This window comes from Acipenser ruthenus, chromosome 10, assembly GCF_902713425.1.
Source record: "Acipenser ruthenus chromosome 10, fAciRut3.2 maternal haplotype, whole genome shotgun sequence".
Taxonomy (NCBI): domain Eukaryota; kingdom Metazoa; phylum Chordata; class Actinopteri; order Acipenseriformes; family Acipenseridae; genus Acipenser; species Acipenser ruthenus.
In genome coordinates, this window is record NC_081198.1 from 29,823,815 (window position 1) to 29,850,962 (window position 27,148).

The 27,148-nt window shown below is 41.2% G+C and overlaps 1 protein-coding gene across 1 annotated transcript in view; it reads left to right on the top strand.

Annotated features, from left to right (window-relative positions):
- LOC117410804 (contactin-associated protein-like 5) overlaps positions 1 to 27,148 on the top strand; it is a 245,439-nt gene that overhangs the window by 38,443 nt on the left and 179,848 nt on the right. The window contains exons 2-3 of the mRNA XM_034017651.3: positions 16,656 to 16,766; positions 24,109 to 24,302. Of these exons, the coding sequence (XP_033873542.3) occupies positions 16,656 to 16,766; positions 24,109 to 24,302 (305 nt within the window). The remainder of the gene's footprint in view (positions 1 to 16,655; positions 16,767 to 24,108; positions 24,303 to 27,148) is intronic.

Consider the following 27,148-nt stretch of genomic DNA (forward strand, 5'->3'; position numbering starts at 1 on the left):
CTGACAACCGTTTCAGTTTAGGGTGGTATACAGTTTCAAATTTGTGGATTCCAGGAGGGCCCCATGAGGACATTTGTATTTTGTCTTATTTATGTACCATAGAGCCTTCTCTGAGCTTTCCCTGAGCCTTCAATGGAGCTAAAACTATTCACGCAGCAGGTGGTAAACACAGGAAGTGAGGCCATAGAATCATGTGGAACACCATATGGGAAGGGGGACTAGGGGGACTAGCTTTTCAAACGAGACTCGGGACTCAAGCCTATATCATAGTACAACAACAATCTACTGCAGCAGTTTTATTTCATTAACATACTAAATGTACACATACTGTACACAGGTATTCTCCCCCACTGACTTATATAATGGAGAATGTAGGAGCACTGTTTCAAATGTATTAATACAGTCTTTTAACATCTGTGGTCTCTCTTGCTGTAAATATTTAAACGGTACCTAGTCTTTGTACGGCTGATTACAGGCTATGAGGTATGACATTTATGAAATGTGTTCCATCATCTCTGTCATACCCTTTTCTATTAATCCATGGCTTCACTTATTAGATACATGTTTTACCTCATAGCTTAGAATCAGCTATTCTGTGCATAGAACAGCAGTACATTGGGGGCCCCCCGAGTGGCACATCCGGTAAAGGTGCTCCGCCCTATAGCCTGTACATTGCCGGTTCGAGTACAGGCTATTCCACTGCCAACCGTGGACGGGAGCTCCCAGGGGCCGGTGCACAATTAGCCAAGCACCGCCCGGAGGGGAAGCTTAAGTCGGCCAGCTCACGCCCCCTCGTCGGCATGACAACAAACATCAACAACATGGCTAACCAAATAGACGAATTTCTCATTGATCTGGTGTCAAAGTATGATGAACTGAACAATAAAGCAACAAACACTACAAAGATATATTTAGAAAAGAAAATATATGGAGTGAAGTCACCACCAAGATGAATTCCTCTATTGATAAATATTTGTTTTAAATAATGGCTGTTAAGAACATAAGAACATAAGAAAGTTTACAAACGAGAGGAGGCCATTCAGCCCATCTTGCTCATTTGGTTGTTAGTAGCTTATTGATCCCAGAATCTCATCAAGCAGCTTCTTGAAGTTGAAGGATCCCATGGTGTCAGCTTCAACAACATTACTGGGGAGTTGGTTCCAGACCCTCACAATTCTCTGTGTAAAAAAGTGCCTCCTATTTTCTGTTCTGCATGCCCCTTTATCTAATCTCCATTTGTGACCCCTGGTCCTTGTTTCTTTTTTCAGGTCAAAAAAGTCCCCTGTTATCTTAACTTCACTTGTTCTTGCACTATGTAATATATTTACGCATTGCATAATTCTTATTAATCCAAATTATTATTATTATAATTATTATTATTATTATTATTAATAATAATAATAATAATAATAATAATAATAATAATAATAATAATAATAATACAATACGTTTTTGTTTTTTGTGTGTTCAAAACCTTTACTTAAATATATACACACACAGTGACATTGATTTTATTTGCCATCAAATCCATTCTCATATAGTATAGTAGCAGTAGCGGCTCCTGACTTTGATAACTAAACAACCAAGCCCTATACAGGTAGACACAACTGTATTTCATTAACACAGACAGAGATCGGCCTCATGAAAATGAGTTATTTAAAACAGTAGATATTGCTGAAATGAAAAGTTTCCTTAAAGATAATGGAAACAAATATAGCTACAGTAAAGAAAACAAGAAAACCGACCATGGACAGGAGTTCCCAGGGGGCGGCGCACAATTGGCCAAGAACTTCCTAGGCGGGGTAGGGGTTAGGTTGGCTGGAGAGTCCTTGGACCCCTGTGGCTGGCCAGGCGCCTGCAGGCCAGCTTGTACACAATTCAGGTCCTGCGACACTGCACAACGGGCTTGCAGAGTGAAAAAAAGCGGATGGCTGACAAATCATCCTCGTCTCTCCCGAGTTAGTTTGGGGGTTGCAGCATGAGCCAGGTTGAATGATAATTGGACATTACAACAATTGGGAGAAAATAGGGAAAAATGAATAAAAATAATTGTTAAAAAAAGGGGGGTTAAAGATGCTGCATGCTGCGGTTGCGGCTGCTCAGCAGAAAGGCAGAAGATAGAGTCTTTGAAGCACATCAATTCCGGAATACATTAAAGATCAAGAAGACTCGTACAGTATGAGTGCCCAGGCATTTTTATTACAGCAGCAGTAGCTGCAGGATTCGTTGTACTTATTTAAGAGGTCCCAAGAAATTGGAAGCAGAAATATTAAAAGCAAGTACATCAATTAAAAACAGATAAGTAAAACAATCAATAAGACTACAATTTGGAGACAGTTAAGAGGTCAGCTACAATTATAATTTGCAGGAAGATCAGTGGGCATCCTCTGTTGACTGCCATGTCAATCGTCTTTTTTACCTGCTGAACCTAAATGTAGGTTGCATCTGTCTTTCTCTTTATGAAAAACAGATTTATAGAACTACCAAAAGTCATTCTTTTTTATGCCAGGCTCATTCGGTTGCTTTTGAAAGGTTAATTGGCTGCATATTCAGATTTGTAGAAGGAAACCAGCATTGGGACTTGGGGCTAAAGGCAAAAAAAGGTTTTTATTTATTTATTTTTTTTAAAGTAGGCCGCACACACACGCAGACAGGGGGGTATGACAGCCTGACGTTGACTCAGTGAGGTGCTTTATCCTGCTCCCTATTTATGTTCTAGTTTTATCAACTGTAAAATGTTGTGTTTGCATCAGCTTGAATCCCATTCCCCTGCTATGATTTTATACTTATGTCATCAACAGAGAGTGGGACAAGTTGCCATTGCCTCCCACGCTGCAGTCAGCATCTGAACTGCCAACAGTTATGTATTTTCTATGCAGTTCTTTGACTAACAAGGAATCACAGACTAATACAAAGAAAAGCTGCTGTGCAGAAGCAGTTTTTGTAAGCTCGCATACAGGGCAATTACAGTTACCATTTCTCATGTCAGCGCCAACTGTGATTGAGTAGCTAAACTAATACTGATCTCACACTAAGCTTAAATTCAGAAGTGCCCACTGGCTAGATTTCTTCCTGTCCTTCAAGTCAGAGGACAGTCAGCGAGTTCACCTGACTATACCTCAGAGGAACCTTTTTCTAGTGAATTAGTTTAGGAATAAAATCCAAATCTGCACATGTTCCAGTTCCTATACAGTATCTTTATGGGATAGGTTAGAAATGAGACTGACCTTGTGCTTGCTCTGGCCTCTCTCAATGTGTGGCTGTTGATGATCAGAGAGACACAGAGAGAGCACCTGTATATTTGTTCTTGCTGTTTTAGCCCCAGTTTGCACTTTTATTGAAGTTGTATAATTATAATTATTATTTCTGTATTCAGACTAATTACTATTGTGGCTGTGTAAACTCAGGCCCAGCAATGACGTGGTAGGTTCCTGTGTAGCTTTGGAAGTCATTGAAGGTCTGGAGCCCCACTTGCAGACACTCACACACTGCTCTTTGCCTACTTTCTGTATATGTTGCTTGATTTCTGGTATTTATACTCATACACAACTTTAGCATGATACATTACTTAGTCATGTGAGGGACTGCCCATTTGCACCAATGTGTGTTATATAGTTCAGATTTTGTGTTCAACCTTATTTTAATATCCCCATTAATTTCCAGCAGGAGAAGCAAATTGATTTAAGACAAGGCTGTACGGCACTAGAAACAAAAGCCAGAGGTAAAAGTACAGAAAATACCTCCCCTGTGGGCTAAGACTTATTCATCTACTAAACACTTCTGACTTGAGAGAAAAGAGTAAACCAGGAAAGCATTGAAGGTCTCGAGTCATTTACAAGGCACAAGTTTATTGGTAAAAGGGATTTAATAGAAGGGTGGTGCCACCAATAAGTCCCTTTTGTTAGATTTACATACATGTTAATTTGTCACAATAATAATAATTTAAAAAAACAGCCTGTGCTATATATACAGAATCCAGTGGAAAAAGTGATCTGAAGAGACACCTGAGCTCTCACTTGCAAACTATGCATACATTCTGTATCTTCAATGCGCTGACAACTCTTTTCAATCTAAGACGTTCTTTCTAATATAGTGTTTGTCATGATGTATACTATAAGTTTATACATTTGTGCTTATACATTTGTATTTTAATATTCTGTAATATTGGTGACTGTGATGGGGGAGGACCCAGTCTGACTCTCAGTGATATTGAAGTCAGCTTGGTGGAGCCAAGGTGGACACGTGAAAATACAAGGGATCAGACTTCAATGTTAAATGAAATAACTCAATGTTAAATTGAATAATTGATTGTGTATAAATAGGAACCTGTGACAAAGGGAAATTATTATAGTTTATTGTTGGCAGCTCCTATGAGCTGAGCGGCTTTGAAACTTCACTGCTGTTTGACTAAACTAAACTACAGAAAAGAAAGTGTTCAGGTTGAGTGAGCTCTAGGAGCCTAGCGACATTGAAACTTCACTGCTGTATTACTAAACTAAACTACAGAAAAGAAAGTGTTCAGGATGAGTAAGCTCTAGGAATCTAGCGACATTGAAACTTCACTCCTGTATGACTAAACTAAACTACAGAAAAGAAAGTGTTCAGGATGAGTAAGCTTTAGGAGCCTAGCGACATTGAAACTTCACTTGCCAGTTTGAGTAGACAGTCTGTTTCAACAAGAAACCCTCTGTCACTCTAAAGTACCCTTTTACATTATATAATATGTAGTAACATGGTGTACTCTCAGAAATAATGCTATTGGTGATAACATGATTTATTAAAAATATATACTAGGTGTACTGAACAAAATGACAGCTACATTTGCAAGTACCCAGATATTTGTTAAGCATAGTGAAGCAATGTCACAGCAGCATGGTTCTTCATTGTCCCACCATAAACGTCCCTTACCATGGTTAACCATTGCAAGACATTGCTTTGCATATGGCTCTGCAGCCAAACCCATTTCAACTGTTGACATTTTAATTGTCAAACCAGTTCAGAACATGGTCGTACACCATAACCAGCCAGTATTATACCTTGAGTGCCCATAAAACAATGAATCATGACAAATGTGGTAACATAATGTTGGATGCAGAGGTCCTTGAACATAAAGTGTTCATAAAACATGAACCAAGTCACCAAGCTTATGCCTGAGGGAACAAAAAACTAAAAGAGAAACTTACTTACTGTTCTCACACTGGTGTATGGGAAGGTAATATTTTCCTAATATCTGTTTTAACCCAATTATATTTATATTAAAATTATTATTTAAACGCTTGTTAGTTTTTGTCATGTTAGAATGGTAACACTGGCTTATAATACTTATGTTACCTCTGTGTAAACCATTCTGTTAAAAACTCTTCTGTTAAAAAACACATTAGAGTTGATGTACTAAATCTCACTCGCTGAGACAGAAAGAGCCAGCTGCATCATCAATGTTCATTAAGGGATTAAAGGAAAATCAGCAAATTAAATGGATCAGAGATTTCCTTTAAATAGATGTCCATCAGTGCAAATTCCCAATTATTAAATATCATTGACTTAAAAAATATCATTTAGGTCAGAGTCATTTCGAATGAATGTTTATTTCTTATAAAAATATGTTTATTTCTTAGCAGCAAGTTAATTTATTTCTTATATATATATATATATATATATATATATATATATATATATATATATATATATATATATATATATATATAATACTGCACTTGATTATGTGTCCTCCCACGTCTTTGTAATTGTTAGTTTGGATTAAAAGCCCATGGCATGGATAATTATTTAATGGGTGTCAATTATTAGGCCTATATAAGGCACTGGCTACAGCTGGTTTGGGGTTGTAGCACCATGATAATAATGACGAAGAACTGTTTGTTTGAAGTTGAAACTCAAAATAAAGTCCTCTGGATAAGAGTTTTGGCAGTCCAATTCAGATCTTTAGCAATGGATTTGTGTTTACATGGGCTGAGCTCCTGGTTGTGGTACAATATTCTTATTAATAACAGCTGCTGTAACTGATTTTTTGTATATGTAGACCTAAATTCCACCCTTAACTTGTGATCAAGTTTGTAAAGGTCTCTAGAGGAGGTGGGACTGATCACTTGTGAAGCAATCTATTTCCTTTAGTGCAAGACTTACAATAGACTAGACCAGTGCTTCCCAAACCTGGTCCTGGAGGACCACCTACCCTGCTGGTTTTTGTTCCAACAAGTTCTCAATTACTTAACTGAACCCTTAATTTAAGTAATAATTTGTTTAAATTTGACTTTTTAAATCATGTAACTTATAAAAAGTTGGAGAATTCAAGTTCATTATACAATTTTATGCTTAACTTGGAACCCCAACTATTTAAAATGATTAAAAGGCTGTGTTATTAGTTCAAATAAGTAATTGCAAGCTCGGTTGGAACAAAAACAAGCAGGGTAGGGGGTCCTCCAGGACCAGGGTTGGGAATGCGCTAGACTAGACAATTTTCTAATATGCAATAGAGAAGTGTAATATAAAACACTGTGATATTGGAATAAATTATCTATTTTATTATACATGTAGTTGACATTAGAACTGGGAAATCTTCTAATGATTTGTTCATCAAAGTTGCAAATTGAAGAGAAAAATAAAGCTAATGATACTGTTGAGATGCCCCCGGTGAGCAGCAGTGAGCAGTGAGAATTGCTGTTGCCTCGCACAGGAAACTTGCAAGCTAGGCTTGAAATGATGCCGTTTCCCTACACCGCAGTAGTTGACAACTTTACATGATAAATGTAGGTAAGTAAGAAAGAAATGCAAACAGAGATAAAAAAAAGCAAGTAGAATGCTCCAGTTCTGCTGTAAACCCAGATGACTACGATTAGGTAAGTAAAACTGGAACGTTTCTGTAGTATTATTCTAAAATCTTACAAAGTTGTTGTAAACACCTTTTTGATCCCATGCACATTTAATTAATGGTATGGTTTTAAAAATGCATGACATCTGAAAAATAGCACAGCCCTATGCCCTCCTTAATTACCATAAAATGACACCCACTGGTGTGGCACTTAGAAGGTTGTTGAAACCTGTGTCAAAATAAAAAAGGACAGGGTCAAGTGGATTGGTTCAGGATCAATAGCATGACTACCACAGTGTGCTAGCTCTATTTTTGTTGTCAAATTGTTTGAATGACAGATATAGAGAACAATAATGATAACTCATTATTGTATGTTTAATATTGTAATATTTCTTTTGTTGCTATTGTCAATTACCATGCTTCCTATCCCAGCAAAGAGGTTATTTTTTCAACCATTCAGCTTCGCAAAAGACTATATTTATATCCTATATTTATCATTCATGCATGTGCAAGTATTCTCATCAGGTTTATGTTATTGATGAAGTATTGATGAAATTGCAATGTTTGTTGCATACAATTATTTCATAAATTATTGCCGGTATATACCAAATATTATATTATTAATATTGTTATTACTATTTAGACTGTAGTATAATATAAATGTTAGTTACCACCACCATGATTATTACTTAATACAGGGTTTTCAACCGGTGGTATACAGGACGACTCGTTTTTTATCAGTATTATATATTATCTCTAAACCACTGTACATAAATATTTCATTTTTGTTTAGTAGCTCAACGGTTACAGTCTCACTATAGTTTCAAAATGATCATCCACCTTTATGCATTTGTAATTGTCTGTTTAAGTGAAGATAGTAGCGAGGACTATGTTTTAAATGTAGAACATGAAAATGGCATTAGCAAAATAAAAATGCAAAAAAAAAAGCATAAAAATGCAAAAAACTAAATAATATGAACCAGGAAAGGACAATAAAGTAATTTCACAAAGCTAAAACTGAGGAAGGCCTAAATATCATTGCCAGTGATCGGTTTTCGAAAAGTACTCAGGCAAAATGTAAGTGGGCTGTAGTCTGAATAATGGTTAAATAACACCTGTGTAATGGAAATGCTTGAACCTGTCCAGAAGATATGTGAAATAAAAATTGGAAGTGGTATGTTTATGTGGAAGTGAATTTGTAATTATGGAAACTTTTTAAAATTATTATTATGTTAATGTATAATTGTATTTTCTTTAACAATATGAAATGCTAAATTGAAATCGCAAGCCCCTTTTTAAGTGTTACATTTGAAATGTGTTAAACTATAATTAACTAACTGTTGAAATGATTGTCGCGTAATTAAATGGTATTTGCTTTTCTGTTGAATTATGACTGAGGTTTTCTGTGAATTTGTAATACAAACTGGATTCGTTAATCAACAATATATCTCCTCCACACCCCTTCTCTTCAAAGCCAAACAACCACTTTTATTTAGACGATTCGTAGAATTAATCAATCAAAAGATCAAAGGGTGACATCACAGAATGTACATTATAAACATATAATGGTGTCTGCCAAATAAATACATAATAATACCTTTAAAGGTGTTCCTTTGATTGACATGGTATTTTAAATTTAAACACAGAAAGATATTTCTTCAGTTAACAAGCCTTCAGTGTGGAACAACCTGTTTTTGATTGTGTGTATGACATGGATTTGACAGTACCTAATACAATTTGCAACTGAGACAACACCCTACAAATTTTCCATATATATTTCTTTTTTCATATGTGTATTAAAGCATGGTACTTCTCACTGTTCATGAAGGTTTCAGCACTGGTAAAGTGTCTGCATTGCAAGTAGGCACAATCTCCAAGTTATTACTATATAGGCTGTATACTGTAGTTAAAATAAATTATAACTTAAAACAATGCAGATTTAATTTATTTTGTGGTATGGCTAAAACAAAGCAGACAAAAGCCTGGATATGCCTTTTTTAAGCGATAGTGCCCGTCGATGATGGCTCTACAGTGTGCTGGTTGACTGCGACTGGTGTTATGCGTACCAAGGCGAGGGCGCTAACGAAACTCCAGGTCAACTACCACATGGTAGAGCCTTCATCGAGAGGGTGCTATCGATGTTAGAAAATTATTTTTCTCACTATTTTCTTTAAAACATTTTAAAACCAAGATTGCCCTTGAACTTTTAATGATTGGTTGGGTAACCTTCTGCTGGGAAAAGGTTTAGGAAAATAGTTAGAAAATAATAAGGTTTTAGGAAAACATTTTTCATAAAGGATCACATACATAATTGGAGAAAAAAAAAACAAATCCCGTTAATAAACAAATAACTTTTACTTGTCAAAGCTGCTTATAGTTTATCTGAACAGTGTCAGAATGGAGCAATATTACTGAATTTTTTGTGTCTCGGTTTGTTGTTGTTGAAAGATTCTGAGCTCCAGTCAAGCTGACAGGCTGTGACTGGCTGATTACAAATAAAAAACTGAAAAGTCTTGATTGCATAAGTATTCTGGTGCAACCAATTGCCTTCAGAAGTCACATAATTAGTTGAATGGAGTCCACCTGTGTGCAATTAAAGTGTCACATGATCTCAGATTAAATACACCTGTTTCTGGAAGGCCCCAGAGTTTGTTAGAGAGCATATCTAAACAAACAGCATCATGAAGACCAAGGAGCTATCAAAACAAGTCCGGGATAAAGTCCTGGAGAAGCACCAATCAGGGTTGCATTATAAAAAAATATCCCAAACTTTGAACATCCCCCGGAGCACCGTTAAATCCATTATTAAAAAATGGAAAGAATATGGCACAACCGCGACTCAGCCTAGAGAAGGCCGTCCACCAAAACTCAGTGACCAGGTAAGAAGGGCATTAGTCAGAGAAGTAACCAAGAGGCCAATGGTAACTCTGAAGGAGCTGGAGAGATCCACAGCTGAGATGGGAGAAACCGTCCATGGGACAACTATAACCCGGACGCTCCACAAAGCTGGGCTTTATGGAAGAGTGGCGAGAAGAAAGCCATTGCTGAAAAAAACCCACATCAAATCCTGTTTGGATTTTGCCAAAAGGCATGTGGGAGACACAGCAAACATGTGGAAAAAGGTTCTCTGGTCTGATGAGACCAAAATTGAACTTTTTGGCCTTAGCGCAAAATGCTATGTGTGGCGTAAAGCCAACACTGCTCATCACCCTGAGAACACCATCCCCACGGTGAAGCATGGTGGTGGCAGCATCATGTTATGGGGATGCTTTTCATCGGCAGGGACTGGGAAACTGGTCAGGATTGAGGGCAAGATGGATGGAGCCAAATATTGGGAAATTCTAGAGGAAAACCTGTTTCAGTCTGCAAGAGACCTGGGACTGGGGCAGAGGTTCACCTTCCAGCAGGACAATGACCCTAAACACACAGCCAAAGCTACACTGGAGTGGTTTAAAAACAAGAACCTGAATGTCTTAGAATGGCCCAGTCAAAGCCCAGACCTCAATCCGATTGAGAATCTGTGGCAAGACTTGAAAATTGCTGTTCACCAAAGGTCCCCATCCAACTTGACAGAGCTTGAGCAATTTTGCCAAGAATGGGCAAAAAATGCAGGATCCAGATGTGCAAAGCTGGTAGAGACTTAACCAAAAAGACTCACAGCTGTAATTGCTGCCAAAGGTGCTTCTACCAAGTATTGACTCAGGGGGGTGAATACTTATGCAACCAACAAATGTATTTTTTTTTGTTTAATTAACTTTTGTGTCACAATAAAAAATATGTTGCACCTTCAAAGTGTTAAGTATGTTGTGTAAATCAAATGGTAAAAATCCCAATTAAATCCATTTTAATTCCAGGTTGTAACACTACAAAATGTGGAAAAGTCCAAGGGGGGGTGAATATTTCTGCAAGGCACTGTGTATATATATATATATATATATATATATATATATATATATATATATATATATATATATATATATATACTGTATTAGTACTCTGCAGCTTAAATAAATCTATGTTTGTAAGCCTTTCAGTAGACTTGCACTTCCTTTGTCATTTCATCTGGACAGTGAAATTGTCCCCATGGGATCAGTGCTGTCTTTCCTGTCATTCACCAACCTGCAGTTTCTCCTAATGCCTGAACACACTGCTGAGATTAAATGACTTGGGAAGAGAGACAGTATCAGCCTTCCTGAAAGTAAGGCAAGCAAACATAAAACTAAATTTAATAGAATTGTGTATTACCAGAAATCATTAAAAAAAATTAAAATACATGTTGACAATAACCAGTATTTCGCTTTAATTTGCACGCGCCTTCAGTATAGAGTGAATGCAAGTCAGTGTTGCCAGGTCCGCGGTTTTCCCGCGGAATTGGGCTACTTAAAAAACACAGCCGCGGGAAATATTAAGTAGTCGCGGGCTGATAATGTAATTAGATTGGTGGTGTAACTTTAAAAGACTGAACTGTTTTCATGTTTGCAATATTTTTTGGGATACAGTACGATAGGTTGCGGATGCAACCCCGGTTCCCTGAAAGAGAAAATAACCATCAAGGTATGGGATATTACCGTCAGGCAGTAGGGATTGGCTGAGTTTTTATAGCAAAGCTGCCGTTAGGCCTCTGCGCGAGCTGCCATGTAAGCCCGCCCCCCTGGGAGCTTACTATACGCAGCACGCAGAGACTAATTTCCTCTTTTGCTCTTCAGGCCGTGAAGGTTTCCGGAGCGACTTCATGGCTTGATGGTTATTTTCTCTTTCAGGGAACTGGGGTTGCATCCACAACCTATTATTCCCTTTCAAGTCAAAAATAACCATCAAGGTATGGGAACAGTGTACCCAAGCCGCCGCGAGGGAGGATTCTCTGCAGTAGGACAGATTTACGTCATAACGCAACTGCGTAGGCAATACATGTACGCATATGCGGAGCCACGCCTCATCGTCTATACTCGCAATGACACCTGTCCTAAGGTGGAACAGTCAACACCATATTTTCAACCACTCTATATGTCCGCATCCTGAGGCATCATAGAGTGTAGCACAGATGCTTCAAATAGTGGAGCAGAGGAATCCATTACATTCAACCGGTAAAATCTCGTAAAAGTATGCGGTGTAGCCCAACTGGCTCCAGCGCAAATGTCAGACACCGGCACCCCTCTAAAGAGGGCCCAGGATGTTGCCATACCCCTAGTGGAATGCGCCTTCAACTGCCCTGGTGGCGGAAGGCCTGCAGATTCATATGCTAATTTAATAGCATCCACTATCCAATGGGAAAGGCGTTGTTTAGACAACGGCTGACCCAAAGTCCTAGAACCATGGCATATGAACAACTGTTCTGTCTGCCGCACGGGGCAGAGCATGTGTAACCGTTCTTCCTCTGGGGAAGAAAAAGGAGGAGGATGGAACGCCATCAACTCAACTGGTTGGTTCATATGAAACGGGGATATGATCTTGGGTAAAAAGGCCGGATTTGGACGCATAGAGACTTTAGAACCGTCTCCTGCGTACATGATGAATGCACTGATAGTGCATGTAACTTGCCCATGCATTTGGCTGATACCACTGTTAGCAAAAATGCGGTTTTCATAGATACAAGCTTCATAGCCACACTGTGGAGAGGCTCAAACTGTGTCTTGGTAAGGGCTTCTAGCACCACGTCAAGGCTCCATGACGGTAAACTGGTCATCCTAAGAGGTCGCAAGCGTCTTGCGCCCTTTAGGAATTGAGATGCCAGAAAATGACAACCTGGTGATAAACCCGTCAATGCGTACATAGCAGGCCGATATGGCGGCTAAATACACCGTAAGTGTACAGGGAGATTTCCCTTCACCTAACAGTTTCTGCAGAAATTGTAATATTACTGCCATAGGGCAGGATATTGGGTCACGGCCCTCAGCCAGACACCAAACTTGAAACAACTGCCATTTGTATGTATATTGTGACCTAGTAGAGGGCACTCTGGCACTTTGAATGGTCGAAATCACTGCCGTCGAAAGCCCTAAGGGTCCCGCTCAGGGGCCAAGCCCATAGCTGCATCAGTTTGGGGTTCAGGTGCCATAGCCCTCCTTGAGCTTGGGACAATAGGTCCGCTCACAGAGGGTGCTCCCTCGGGCAACCGTGCAACAACTGCACCAGACTCGGGAACCATATTCTCCGAGGCCACCGAGGAGCGATCAGAATCACTGTCGCTTACTCTACCCTGACCTTCTCTAAGAAGGCGGGGAGCATCGGAATCGGTGGAAATGCATATAGGAGCCCTGGCGGCCATTCGTGAGCCAGTGCATCGATTCAAAGGGGGCTGTCGAGGTCCTTCACCGAGAACCATAGGGGGCAGTGCGTGGTCTCTTGCGAAGGTGAAGAGATCTACTTGCGCTGTGCTGAACCATTCCCAAATGCACTCTACCACCTGGGGGTGAAGACGCCATTTGCCCACAAGAGGGCCTCCTCTGGATAGGAGATCCGCTGCACAACTCACTCTGCCCGGTAGGTGAACTGCACGCAGAGAGGTTAAACGCGGTTGTGCCCATAGCAACATCCATGTTACCATCCAGTGAAGGCCGGGGGACCACAAGCCGCCCTGGCGGTTGATATACGTCACAACTGTGGTGTTGTCTGACCGTACTTACACGTGCTTGCCTGGAAGCACTGGCAAGAAGTGCCGAAGGACGAGGTCCACCACTCTGAGTTCCAGAGCATTGATGTGGGCTGACCTCCAGGGTCCTGACCACACTCCACGGGTCCCTGTCCCATTCCAGACTGTTCCCCAACCTTGGCTGGAAGCGTCGGTCGTGATGACCTGCCTCCGGAAGATGGGACCCAATCGTACGCCCTGGCGGATGTTCGACGGAACTTTCCACCAGCGTAGCGCTTCCCAGCAGGTTCGGGATACCATCAACCTGCGGTATTTGTCTCCGTGGATGCAACGCGAAGGCATTGAACCAGGCCTGTAGAGGTCTCTGGTGTAATAAGCCCAAAGAAAGGGCTTGCGAGGCAGCAGCCATCAACCTCAGCATGCGCTGACACAGCTCCATGCTGACTGTTTCTCTCAACCTGAATAGGGAGAGACACCGCTCCATCGAGGCAACTCTTTGTGTCGACAGGGTCGCTTCCATGGACAATGAGTCCAGATGCAGACCCAAGAATTCGGTCTGTTGGCTCGGCACGAGGCGGCTCTTTTCTGAATTGACCTTCAGACCTAGCCGCTGAAGATGGTCTGTAACCATCACTGTGTGCTGTGCCAATTGTTCCTTCGACTGCGCGCAGACGATCCAGTCGTCCAGATAGTTCAGCAGTCGGACGCCTTGAGCCTGCAAAGGATCTAGAATGGCATCCATACATTTCGAAAAGGTTCGAGGAGCTAGTGACAGGCCGAATGGAAGGACACAAAACTTGTATACCCTGCTATGAAATGTGAACCGCAGATACTTTCTGTGACCCAGGCAGATGGGAACGTGAAAGTATGCATCTGTCAGGTCCACGGTTTGTTCAGTACTCGCAGATCTAAAATGGGATGGAGCCCGTCGTCCTACTTGGGCACCAGGAAGTATTTGGAATAGAACCCTTGGTTGATCAGAGCAGGGTCTACTTGTTGAATGGCACGCTTCCTGAGCAATGCCTGTATTTCCAAATTCAGGGCTGAGGACTGAACCGAGTCCTTCACTACAGTTGCCACCACTCCCCGAAAGCGGGGGGGGGGGGGTAACCGGAACTGAAGGGTGTACCCGGTGAGTATAGTTTTGTGCACCCAGATGTCGTCGGTCCAATGTTGCCAGAACTGGAGCTGTGGGACAGTGTAGGGGTGGGTTAACAGCTGCCTGGAGTTCTCAGTGCTGTTTTGGCTACGCTCGTTCGCAAGGGGCCTGGCCAGAGCCACGAGGACGTGGCCTGCCACCTCCTGTAGGGCGCCACCCTCCGCACTGCTGTCTTACGAACGTGGGTTGGCCGCACGCTGGTGCACTTGAAGGGGAGGTTCTATTACCCCGTGGTTGCGCCTGCTGCTGTGGCGGTGTCCTGTGGCCGTTTTGGCTGGAAAGGCTTATTCGGCCACATCCTAGCCATTTGCTGCGATGCCTCACGGGCCTTGGCGGAACGTTGCAGCATGTCCTCCACTGCCCGACCAAATGTGTGCCCCGGTGTGATTGGGGCATCCAGCAATGGGGCCTTGTCAGGTTCCTGCACTCTCGCCTGCGAGAGCCAGAGTTGCCTTCTGGCCACCACCAGAGACGCGATGCTCCTGCCCTGAGCCTGCACATTCAGCTGGGCAAGCTTCACCAGCAGCTGAGTGACCGTCCCCAATTCAGCGTCGAAGCGTCGAGCACAGAGCGCCGAGCACCGAAGGTGCGTGCATCGATGGAAGTGCACCGAGTGTCGAGCACCAAACGCTGAAGCATCGAGCGTCGAGCACCGAGTCCCCAAGCACGGACACGCTAAGCACCAAGCGCCAAAGCGTTGACACCAAAAGCGCCAGAGAGCGAGTACCAAGCGTAGAATGCTAGCACAGACGCCTAAGCGTCAGCTGACCCGCAGAGCGGAGACGCTAAGTGCTGGTACAGTGTCTTGGGTGCTGTGCAATACCTGTTGGTACTGGGGAATTGCACTTTGTGGTCGTCTTCCTCTGTATAGTGAATGGGAATTTTTTTTTTTTTGGACGCTGCAGCAAAACTATATAAAATAAGGGGACTGTAGGGAAACCATACAGCTACCACGTGGCAGTACAGAACAAGCCACAATGGTAATAGGGGAACACTGCTCACACACACACGGTCTAAAGCAAGACCGAGGCTGCAGTATACGCGCGTGGCCTAAGGCCAACGCACAATGCGTCCTCTAAACAATAAATAATATATATAAAAAAAATATATATGCAGAAAAAAACCCAAAATACAACAATAATAATTATTAGTTAATTAGAACAGAGGGAAGACGAGAGACCACGAAAGAAAGAAAAGAAACGCCGAAGCAAAGCGTGAAGGAAAATATAAATGTAATACAAATATATAATCTTAACAAATAAAATAATAATAATTGGAAAAAAAACAGCTTCTCAAGCTTACGCTTATTCAGCACAATCAGTTACCTAGCTCTATTACCTACCGCTACCAATGCTGAAGACAAAAGAGGAAATGAGTCTCTGTGCGCTGCGTATAGTAAGCTTCCAGGGGGGCAGGCTTACAAGGCAGCTCGCGCAGAGTCCTATCGGCAGCTTTGCTATAAAAGCTCAGCCAATCCCTACTGCCTGACGGCAATATTCCATACCTTTATGGTTATTTTTGACTTGAAAGGGAACTAGCATTACTATTTAAATAAAGGGATCACACGGTAATTCGGTTGCTGGCCTGGTATGAATGTTGATTTGTCCCTTCAGAGCTTCCGTACGAATTTGTTGATAGTGACGTATGGATGAGCTGTACTGGGTCTTGTAGTTTTTATCAAATTTATACTAGGTATTTTTCCTTACGAAAGCTTTTGATTTGTTTTTTTTGAAGCATAGGCCTACGTGTTAATAATGAGCTTGGTTTCAGTTAAAGCAAATAATTGGGCTATTTTCGAAGTGACTTTGGGCTATAAACCATGCAGAACTCCATGGCCGGTAAGATTTGTGTAATAAATGTGTTAGCTGGAATCGCTTCAAGACACAGCCACAAATAAACAGGCAATCTACGTCTCTGGAATGGGTTTACTGATTTGCAGCTACTTCAGATTCAGCCTGAGCTGTGCCTATTGCAGTCTTCAGTACCTAGGGAGGCCTGTGTTGAATTTGCTGGTGTCAGGGGATTTCCAAGGCATATTCAGCTGAACCTCATGCTGTGTCTCTCTCTTTCTTCTCACACAGATAACTGTGATGATCCGCTGGTGTCAGCATTGCCTCAGACGTCCTTCCAAAGCTCCTCCGAGCTCTCCAGCAGCCACTCTCCCCGCTTTGCCAAGCTCAATAGAAGAGAGGGTAAGACAGCAAATGGTCTATTTTTTCCTTAAAGAATAAGTAGCTTCAAATTAAATGTTCATTAAATGTCCAACTAGCTATTAATTCTGAGTGGTTCGTGCAGTGGCTGAATTACTGCTTAATGTTTCTGTGTTCATGAGCAGCTCTTCAATTCAAGCTGCCTGCCATATATGTAACATAGGCTAGATCAGCCCAAGTGACTTTTTATTAGTAAACACCTGAACAACCTAGTTCACAGCGGGAAAAAAATCAAACTTGAACCACAGTAGCTGATATCTAGATGGTGTTTACCTCTAAGGATATAGAAATACTAAATGACAGTTAATAAAATGTCTGCCTTGAAACCTCAGTGTCTCCAAGACTTTTATTCAAAACCTTGGCCATTGATATATCACTTTTCTTTTAGTATTTTTATATTTAGTACTATTGAGTGTTTTATAAAGTACTTCTGTCTGTAAAGACACTTTGGCTGATCTATAATACTAATTACATACCTGCTGCTGCTGAGCTCACTATATCCGTCCTTTTTAAAATGACACAAAAAGAAGGAAACATAAGCTTTAAATTCAAGATCACCTGGTAACCTCAGGAATGATTACATGTGGCCAGTTCACATGATGTTTGATAATGCTGCCTGTGTGTAAATATTACCTCAGTACCCAGGTGCTGCTACTTCATTATTATGTTGACTCATCTTTCAGATCTTTTCTTGTGTGTTTACTTTTAATTTTAATTTTCATTAAATCTGTAGTTCTCATTGGTGCCCTTGTTGACTTCTGGACCACTTACTGTAAAAACCTTTGTAGAGTCTATTTTCTAGGTATTTTTAAGGGTTCCTAAAAAGGGGTGGGGGGGGGGGGCGACTTATACACTGGTGTTACCTATAGGCTTTTTCCTGAAATTGTTGTCTCAAAAAGGGGGTGGGTGGGGTGACTTATACACCAGTGCGACTTATACACCGTTTTTTACGGTATTTAATAATAACATTAAGAACTCTGGAATTCTACTACAGATCAATGTAAATACTGTAATACCTAATTCACTACAATACCTGTAAAATATTCTTTGGCATTAAAAACATGCATTCATAAATGGAAAAGTTTTAAATTAGCTCCCTTTATATCGGTCAGGTTACTTTTTTCCAAGGATGCAGACTGTCTGGCTGTAGATAAGCAAATAGAAAAGTGAAAGGCCTTCCACAGGACTGCTGTCAATACCTCCTGGCTTAGAAGAAATCTATCATTGGGGGCTCAGAAATGTCATGGGGGAGCCAAATGTTTGATCACAGCTTTAGAGGAAAATCTATGCAGCTGAAAGCCAGCGAGTTTTTATCCGGAAGCAGAACAGCTAATTGAAATGCAGAACTGATGTGGGTGCTTACAGGAAGACCCAATCTCTATGTTAGTTGAACATGTCTGCTGGGATAGCAGATGTGTCTCTTACCATTACTGATAGTAAAATCCCAGGCTGCTGTTTGGGGGGAGTTGAATTACCAGACTAAACGTTAAGTACAGTAACATTTAAACACAAAGGAGCTATTTATTTTCAGGGATGTCCAGAGGCTTAAAGTTCTATTTTTTTTACACATTATCATGAGTTACATAATCACTGGTCCCATCATTGAGATACACAGCCTTGACACTTTATTAAGACATGTCTACCCGATTAGACTTGGCATTGCCCTGGTGTGGGGCATGTGCTCTTGGTATACCCTGGAAAGGTTTCTCTGAAAATGCCAAAGAAATACATAGTTTACTTAAGTATCTTAGCAGATCAAGTCCACCCAATACTGCTGCACTTGTATCCTGGTGGTGAAGGCTACTTTCTACATGATAATGCCATCATCCACTGTGCCTAAATGGTTTGAGGAGCATGACAAATACTTTCAGCATCTTCCATCCCGCATCTCAATCCAATTGAACATGGGATAAACTTCAGTCTACCTCTCTCCACGTTGCTTAAAATATTAATGACTGAATCGTACAGGTACCTAATAAAGTTGCCAGGCAGTGTATATATTTTTCAAGTAAAAAAAACAAACAAAAAAATACAAAGAATGTTCCAGCGAGTTCCCGGGTTGCTGCCCCCAACAAAGATGGCGACCGCTGTAACTCCACTTCCGCCCCAACGTCAGTCCCACGTCATGCGATCCCTGTTGGGAACTTCGTGGTCGATTCACAGCCCTCTGACAGCTGGGAGGTTGAATTGCAGTACAGGATCGCTTTACCCCCGTCACACTGTCGTGGAAATTCTAATAAAAGGAAGAGAGACTGCGAGTTCCAAACACACAGGCCTTTATTTCTTAAGTTTGCAAACTGAAAACACTATCAACACACAGGGTGCTAGATAATCATCGAGCAGTGTTCCAACATCCAGAGTCAGATCAGTTTCTTATATACCTTAAAACTGTTAGCAAGGCAGAGGGTTAGCCAATGATGATTCAGATATTAGCATATAAGAAAAAACAACTTATAACTGTGCATACATGGCATATAGCTAAGCAAGCAGATAACAGGATGGGTAGTTTGGGTATACGTGCAAAAAGACACATCTGGCTCATTCTGTTATCTTCACAGCTGCAGTTGCAGTGTAGGCATCTTGCAGTTCCTTGTTCTGACTTTATCTTAAGCAAAGCATACAAGGTTATGCGAGCAAGGTTATACGAGTGCAAAATGCCAGTACATTATGTCGAGCCAATTCTATTTTCTGTAACATTTCTATTACATTCCCTCCCTTTTGAGACTAATGTCTCAACCTTATTCAGAAAATGGATTCAAACACACACAATAGTACAAGTTAAAGCGAGATTTACAAAGTTTAACATGTAGTATAATACAAACGAAGTGACGACCCAATGTATCCCGCTTACAGATTTTCCCCACTATCTTAATCAAGATGAGCTCCCATATGTAGGTAGTTCAGAACCTCTAACTACCAGGAATTACGACCTCCTAAATACTCATCAGGTCATCTGCCACTTTGTTGAAAGGGTCATCATTTGAATCATTACACTGGTCATCATTAGTAAGCAGGGGCATGTTTAAAACAGTGTCAACAGTTTTAGTACATAACTTTTTCACGCAGGTTATGATAAGCAAAAACAATAACAATATCACTACGCCATATATAAACCAGTGTCAGTAATGTTCAAAGTGTTCCGTACAGTATGGTTGAGCATTGCCCACCAACCGCTGTCCGCATGTTTTCGATCACGTTCTGCACTCCATGTGTGCAATGTTCTTCTTGTTCTGAGTTCTGTGCGATTTTCAGCGTTGCTGTGGTTTGTAATATCTGGCTCTTTTTTATTATCTTTAAGTTCAGTTAAGAGCCAGATGAGAAACACAGTTAATATGCTGCCAAGAAAAATAACAGTCAGGACTCTGGGGGTCCAAAGCTGACTGTTCCAAGGCCATCCGAGCCATCTACGTTGTTCCAGGGGGCGACACATCTCCCTTCGGGCTATAGGGCACTTTTCTGCAATGGCTGGCGTGGACCCACGTTGATCGTTCAGCGACTTTCACCGCTGTCTGCATTGTCAGGAGCACCTGGAACGGACCTGTCCAGCGTTGTTGATGCCAATGCTTCCGGCGGAGATCTTTGATGATCACCCAGTCCCCTGGCAGGAGCTTGTGGAGCGCCCCTTCCTTCGGCTCGGGTAGGGCGGCTTTTACCCTGGGAAAAATAGACTTCAGAACATTGTTAAGAGAAGCACAATATTTTACCATTTCATCCTCACATCCCATTAGGGTGAGCCTATTTTGAGGAAAAGGTGTGTTCAGCATCCGCATTGGGCGTCCCGTCAGTACTTCATGGGGTGCTAGCCCTGTAGTACTGTGCGTGCGTCCGCGCATGTACATCAGGGCCAATGGCAATACTGTAACCCAGGAGAGCCCTGTTTCAGCCATGAGCTTAGTTAGTTTAGTTTTTATTGTTTGGTTCGCTCTCTCCACCAAGCCTCCGCTTGCAGGGTGGTAGCTACAGTGTGTGCGTAAATCAATTTGTAGGCTTTCAGAAATGTTCTGTACCACACTGTTCACAAAATGAGAACCATTGTCAGATGTCAATTTAGATGGCAGACCCCATCGGAGTATAATCTCTCTCATCAGGCTTTTTGCTACTGCCATAGCTGTGGCATGTCTGCAGGGGAATGCTTCAATCCATTTAGAAAAAGCGTCAATTATCACAAGGCAGTACTAGCAAGGTGTTAATTCAATAAAATCCATCATGACATGTTCGAAGGGGCCCTCAGGCCTCGGATGAGCTGATACGGACATGGGCGTGCTGCGGCCTACATTGTTGCTCATACAAATCACACATTTAGCACAAAATTGGTTAGCATATGTAGAAAAACCTGGAGCAAACCAAAAATTGTTAACAACATTCACCACCCCTCCCTTTGACACATGGTCTTGGCCATGTGCCAACTTAGCTACATAAGAGAAACATGAACAGGGAAGGGCAGTCAACCCAGTGGGTCCTCGCCAAATCTTATGAGTAGATTCATAAGAGCATTTGTTTTTCCACAGAGCTATCTCGGCAACACCCACACTGTGTTGTAAGTCAGCTACGTCCTGTAAAGAAAATACAGATTCAGTTAAGGCAGGTAATGACACCATTTGGAGCACAAGGGCCTGAGTTGATGTGGCCGCTGCTTTAGCAGCAGCATCTGCAACAGCATTCCCTTGAGGGACAGGATCAGAAGCGTTAGTGTGTGCCTGGCATTTACATACAGAAATGGCTTTTGGTAGCAAAATAGCTTCCAACAAGTTGGCCACCAGTTTAGAGTGACATATGGGCTTCCCCGTAGAAGTGAGGAAACCCCGCTGTTTCCAGAGGATGCCAAAGTCGTGTACGACCCCGAAGGCATAGCGACTATCAGTATAGATGGTAACAGTTTGACTTTGAGCCAAAATACAACCACGGGTTAGGGCGAACAGTTCTGCGGCCTGAGCAGAAAGGTTGCCAGGTAGTCTAGCGCTTTCTAGTACAGCAGTCGCAGTAGTTACTGCATACGCAACTAGAGGGTCACCTGCTGGAGAGCGCTGTGCCGAGCCATCAACAAACAATTCTAAATCAGCATTCAACAGGGGCACATCAGCAAGATCGGGTCGTGGCTTGCAGACCTGTTCTACTAAGGCGGTGCAATCATGAGGCTCTCCATCGGCTTCTGTAGGAAGAAGTGTAGCAGGGTTAAGCACAGTACAGCGTTTTAGCACAACATGTGACATGGTCATTAATACATTCTGGTAATGTAGTAGATGAGCTGGAGTCAGATGTGCTGTCTTGGCCTGTGAAATGAGAGCATGTACTGCATGAGGAACATGTACAGTTAGAGGGCACATTACAACTAGGTCAGCACTAGCCAGCACAGCTTCAGTGGCGGCGGCCACCGCTCTCAAGCAACAGACTAGCCCTCGGGCTACGTTATGGGGGAATGTTGTTTTCCCCCGTGCTTTTGTGTCAGTACTGCCGACATGAACCCTCCCTTTTCACAAACAAACAGATTAAAAGGTTTAGGGTGATCGGGTAACCCAAGACAGGACGGAGAGGACGATGGAGTTGTTTAAGTTTTTTGAGGGCAGTTAGTCCGTCAGGAGTCCAGTCAATTATGTCTTTCATAGTCATCTTATGGCCATGTATCAAGTCAGCTAGGGGCTGTGTTACTTCAGCGTAATCTGGAATCCAAGCTCTACAGTAGCCAGCCATACCTAGCAACGTCATCATGTGTTTTTTTGTGGCAGGCTGGGGCAGTGTCAGAATTGCAGTGACACGCTCCAGGCCCAATTTCCTGCCTTCCGGTGTAATATCATGTCCCAAGTATTTTACAGATGGTGACACGAGCTGCAGCTTTTTTTTTTATACCTTATGGCCATTACGAGCTAGGTACTCTAAAAGAGCTCTTGTATCAGTTTTGCATGCGTGCTGAGCTTCAGAACATAAAAGCAAATCATCCACATACTGTATGAGTTTGCTTCCACCAGGGGGAACAAAACCTTCCAGATTCTGCGTCAAAGCAGCAGAAAAGACGACTGGTGACTAGACAATAGAGTTCCCAGAACTCTTTCTGCGCAGCCCGTTCCCAGAGCGGGGTTTATCAGGTGCCCAGAACCTTACCAATTGGTCTATTTTATGTATGAGGAAAACCAGTCTCACCCTTTGTCTTTGTTCGGGATGGCGTATCCGTCCACCGATGCTCCCAGCCGGGTACAAGGCGGGTCCTTCTCCTCAGAAATTATTTCAGAGTGTGGTTCCCTGAGCCACTCCTAAGCAGCCCCCATCGACGGTTAACCTCGAGGTCCCCAGGAACAATCAGCAAACGGAGCTAGCCATCCCATCCTCGTCGCCAAGAATTGTCGTGGAAATTCTAATAACTGCGAGTTCCAAACACACAGGCCTTTATTTCTTAAGTTTGCAAACTGAAAACACTCTCAACACACAGGGTGCTAGATAATCATCGAGCAGTGTTCCAACATCCAGAGTTAGATCAGTTTCTTATATACCTTAAAACTGTCAGCAAGGCAGAGGGTTAACCAATGATGAATCAGATATTAGCATATAAGAAAAAACAACTTATAACTATGCATACGTGGCATATAGCTAAGCAAGCAGATAACAGGATGGGTAGTTTGGGTATACGTGCAAAAAGACACATCTGGCTCATCCTGTTATCTTCACAGCTGCAGTTGCAGTGTAGGCATCTTGCGGTTCCTTGTTCTGACTTTATCTTAAGCAAAGCATACAAGGTTATGCGAGCAAGGTTATAGTAGTGCAAAATGCCAGTACATTATGTCGAGCCAATTCTATTTTCTGTAACATTTCTATTACAACACCCCCTTAAAAATAAAAAGAACTGTTAAATAAGAGGTTTGAATATTAAGGGATGAATCAGTAAAGAGGTTGATGAAAATTATATTTTTTTATTCAGACAATATGCCACTCAACCCAGCTTCTGCACACCCACAGCTATTTAAGTTTTCATTTAAGTTTATAAAAAAATCCTAATTGGTATTGATGAAGTGGAGTAAAAATAAATTCAGAACAGAAGGTTATAAATGCATGGACTAGCCTAACAGGTAACTCGTAAATCTATTTTTTATGGCCTTGATTTGGATGGCATCCTTGTGCATTGGCATTTACTGCCAACATTTATTTGATATATGAATGGTATTTGAAATTACCATTGCTAACATGATGGTTGCGAAGTCAAATATATTTCAAAAGCTCACTGAACCTCCCTTAACAACCTTTAACAACCAATCTTTGGACATTTTCCTGTAGGGCAATTGGTTTATGCAGTACTGTACTCTTTGTCTAATGCCTGTTTGCTTGACCTTTCTGCTAGGTTTCGGCGGCTGGTCTCCTCTGGACTCAGACAAGAACCAGTGGCTGCAGATTGACCTGCGGGATAGAGTGGAGATCACAGCAATAGCCACGCAGGGACGCTACAGCAGCTCGGACTGGGTCATTAGCTATCTGTTGCTGTTCAGCGACACAGGGAGGGTCTGGAAACAGTACCGTCAGGAAGACAGCATCTGGGTAAGTCTGGCTCCACAAGATTTCCTTTAGAACAGGGGTGATTGGGTAAGAGAGAGACTTCCTCTTGCCATTTTATAGTGTATGAGGTGTAATGAGTTTAAATGTGTACTCAAAAAAACCTTGCTGCTATATGTATACACCACCCTAGACACTGCTTGCACTGCAGATTGTCAAAGGAATATTAACTAATATTTTCCCGAAGCACAGGAAGAAAGTCCCGATATTTACCCATAGAAAAAAAATCATTTTTTCTGCACAGTAGTTAGTGAAAACCACACGTTGTGCTCTTCGTGCGGCTGACACATCTACTGATCACTAACTTATACAAAGCTAAGAACACTTCATCATGTCTATTTTTACTGTCATGATGGCCGTGTGGTGTTGAGTTGGGGGAGATACGTCTATTATTACTCCTCCCATGTGTATGATGCGTATGACCCCCCGCGACGAGTCTCCCGCTGAACAGTTTCCAAATGTTGGCGAGTATGTTATGTAGTGTAGCAAAGTGAAGTTGCCAAGTGAACTACAAAATTCAAGGTCCATTATCACCAATAGTGAAACCTGAAAAGTCACCTTAAACTGCTATATACTTACTGTTTTGCTGTTTCTGTCTATATATTTATATGGTGAAAGCTTTTAGATTAATGGTGGTTTGAACTTCTGGGTTGCCTTTTGCTGAAAATGCTGAGTTCTAAAATGACTTCTGCAAAACTTTTCATCATTAAAATTTTCTGGAAAAACAAGCTGTAAAATGTATTTGGCAGTTTTTCACATGCCATTGCATGTGATCTGTATGCTGTTGAAGCAGTTTTTTGGTTTGCTTGCAGGGAGCACATGACAGGTAGACAGCACTATGATTCTGTAATCACATGGGACTTGGTGATATTAGATATTAGAAACCTGGGGCCGTATTACAGAACAATTTCCTAACTTTCTTTCCTATCTTATATTTCATGGCTAAGATTTACAGAAGCATTTCCTAAGTGTCTCATCCTATCCTAATATAGTTAGAAAATCCTATCTAGCGACAATCTTATCCATAAACGACTGATCGAGTCTGAGTAGAGCAGGTTACAGCTCGAGCTTCAGGTACCAGAATATACATGTATTTAAATTATGGTGTCTAAACTTGATTGAGTTGTGTGAAAGAAAGTGTGTACAGAAATCATTTTATACATTAAAGAGTCCAAACTTGTATTTTTCGAGTTACATTACATATATGAGCCGCTGGTTATAGTTCAATGGAGCGTCTTGCCGTTTAATACAATAACACAACAGAATCAACACAGAATACTTCATATCTTATTACTCAGTAAAGTTTCAAATATTATAATCATAATCACCGACAGTAACTTGTGAGTGTGTCAAACTCCAACTCCATGCTGTCCCGTACATAACATGAACCACCACCTTGGGGGATGGGACCAGATGCTACCAAAGCAACACTTTGTAGTCATGGCCGAGCCTTTGTTTTGATTGAATCCAGGCCTAAACTGGTTTAATATATATTTACAAAAAAAAAGGTAACATTCCCACTCGTGGATCATTTTAATTAGCAGTTTTTAAACTGCAAATAGCCTGGCTAAACGGTGGTCGGGAGTTCAGTTCGAAGTGACAGACAAGCAAACCAAGTGCAAGAAGGAGAGCGGGTCGGGAGAAGATGTAAACATATGCAAATTTCAACATATATAAATTATATATATATATATATATATATATATATATATATATATATATATATATATATATATATATATATGCCATCCAGTTGCAATGTGTACTTGCTTCAAGCATGTCTTTGTATGTACTGCATTATCTTAATTACAGGAAAATGAAGAATTGTTTGCTAATGAGCCTCACCATGTTGATTAATGAGAAACAGAGTGTTTTTATCCAGGTTGTAGGTGAAGATTACATAGCACAAACACTTTATTCGGTGTGTAGTTCCAATTGACAAAAGGAATTGGACGTGCACAGTGAGCATATTTGTGTATGATGATTAATGCTTGAGTTAGTACACTCTGTAATATATGCACACAGCTTTTGTATATGAGCTTTTTGAGTATGTGTGAACATGGCTGTGCAAATAAGAAAACAAATCCAATGATAAAGTACTTAAAGACTGAACCAAATTGGAGACCCTGGGGGGTATTGATATAGGGAAATATATATATATATATATATATATATATATATATATATATATATATATATATATATATATATAATATCTATATTATATATAGGGCAGCTGGCTCTTTGAGCTAATATATATATATATATATATATATATATATATATATATATATATATATGACAACGGGCTGATTGATGTGTTATGTACTTATGTACAGTAAACAAGTTGCATTCCGTAATATATAAAGACTGCATCCCCCTGTTGCAAGACTGTTTCAGTCACAATGGGCAAGACAGCAGGTCTGACAGTGCTGTAGGCACCTGGTTAACCAATACATGTTTATTTACTTGATTCATGAGGTCAAAAGTAATTCCTTCCATCATTTTAATTCTTATTAGCACAAGCAACATTATCACTGCTCCTGTTGTTTATTTTGCTGCTGATCTTGTTGTTCCTTGCTCGTACAGTTTTTGTGCTGTAAAGGAACGAGTTGTGTGTAGGGCGTCTCTTGCTCTCATGCAGTATGGGCAAGAGGACCGCAAGCGAAGCTGAGCAATGAGAACTGATCTCTGATATAAGACACCTTACACGAGATATTCATGTATTATAAATCACAAAAACAAACATTGTACTTATCAAATATTACTTAAGATAAAAAAAAATGTTTTACTTACAGTAAAGGTACCAGGATACAACAGTGTATCTATAT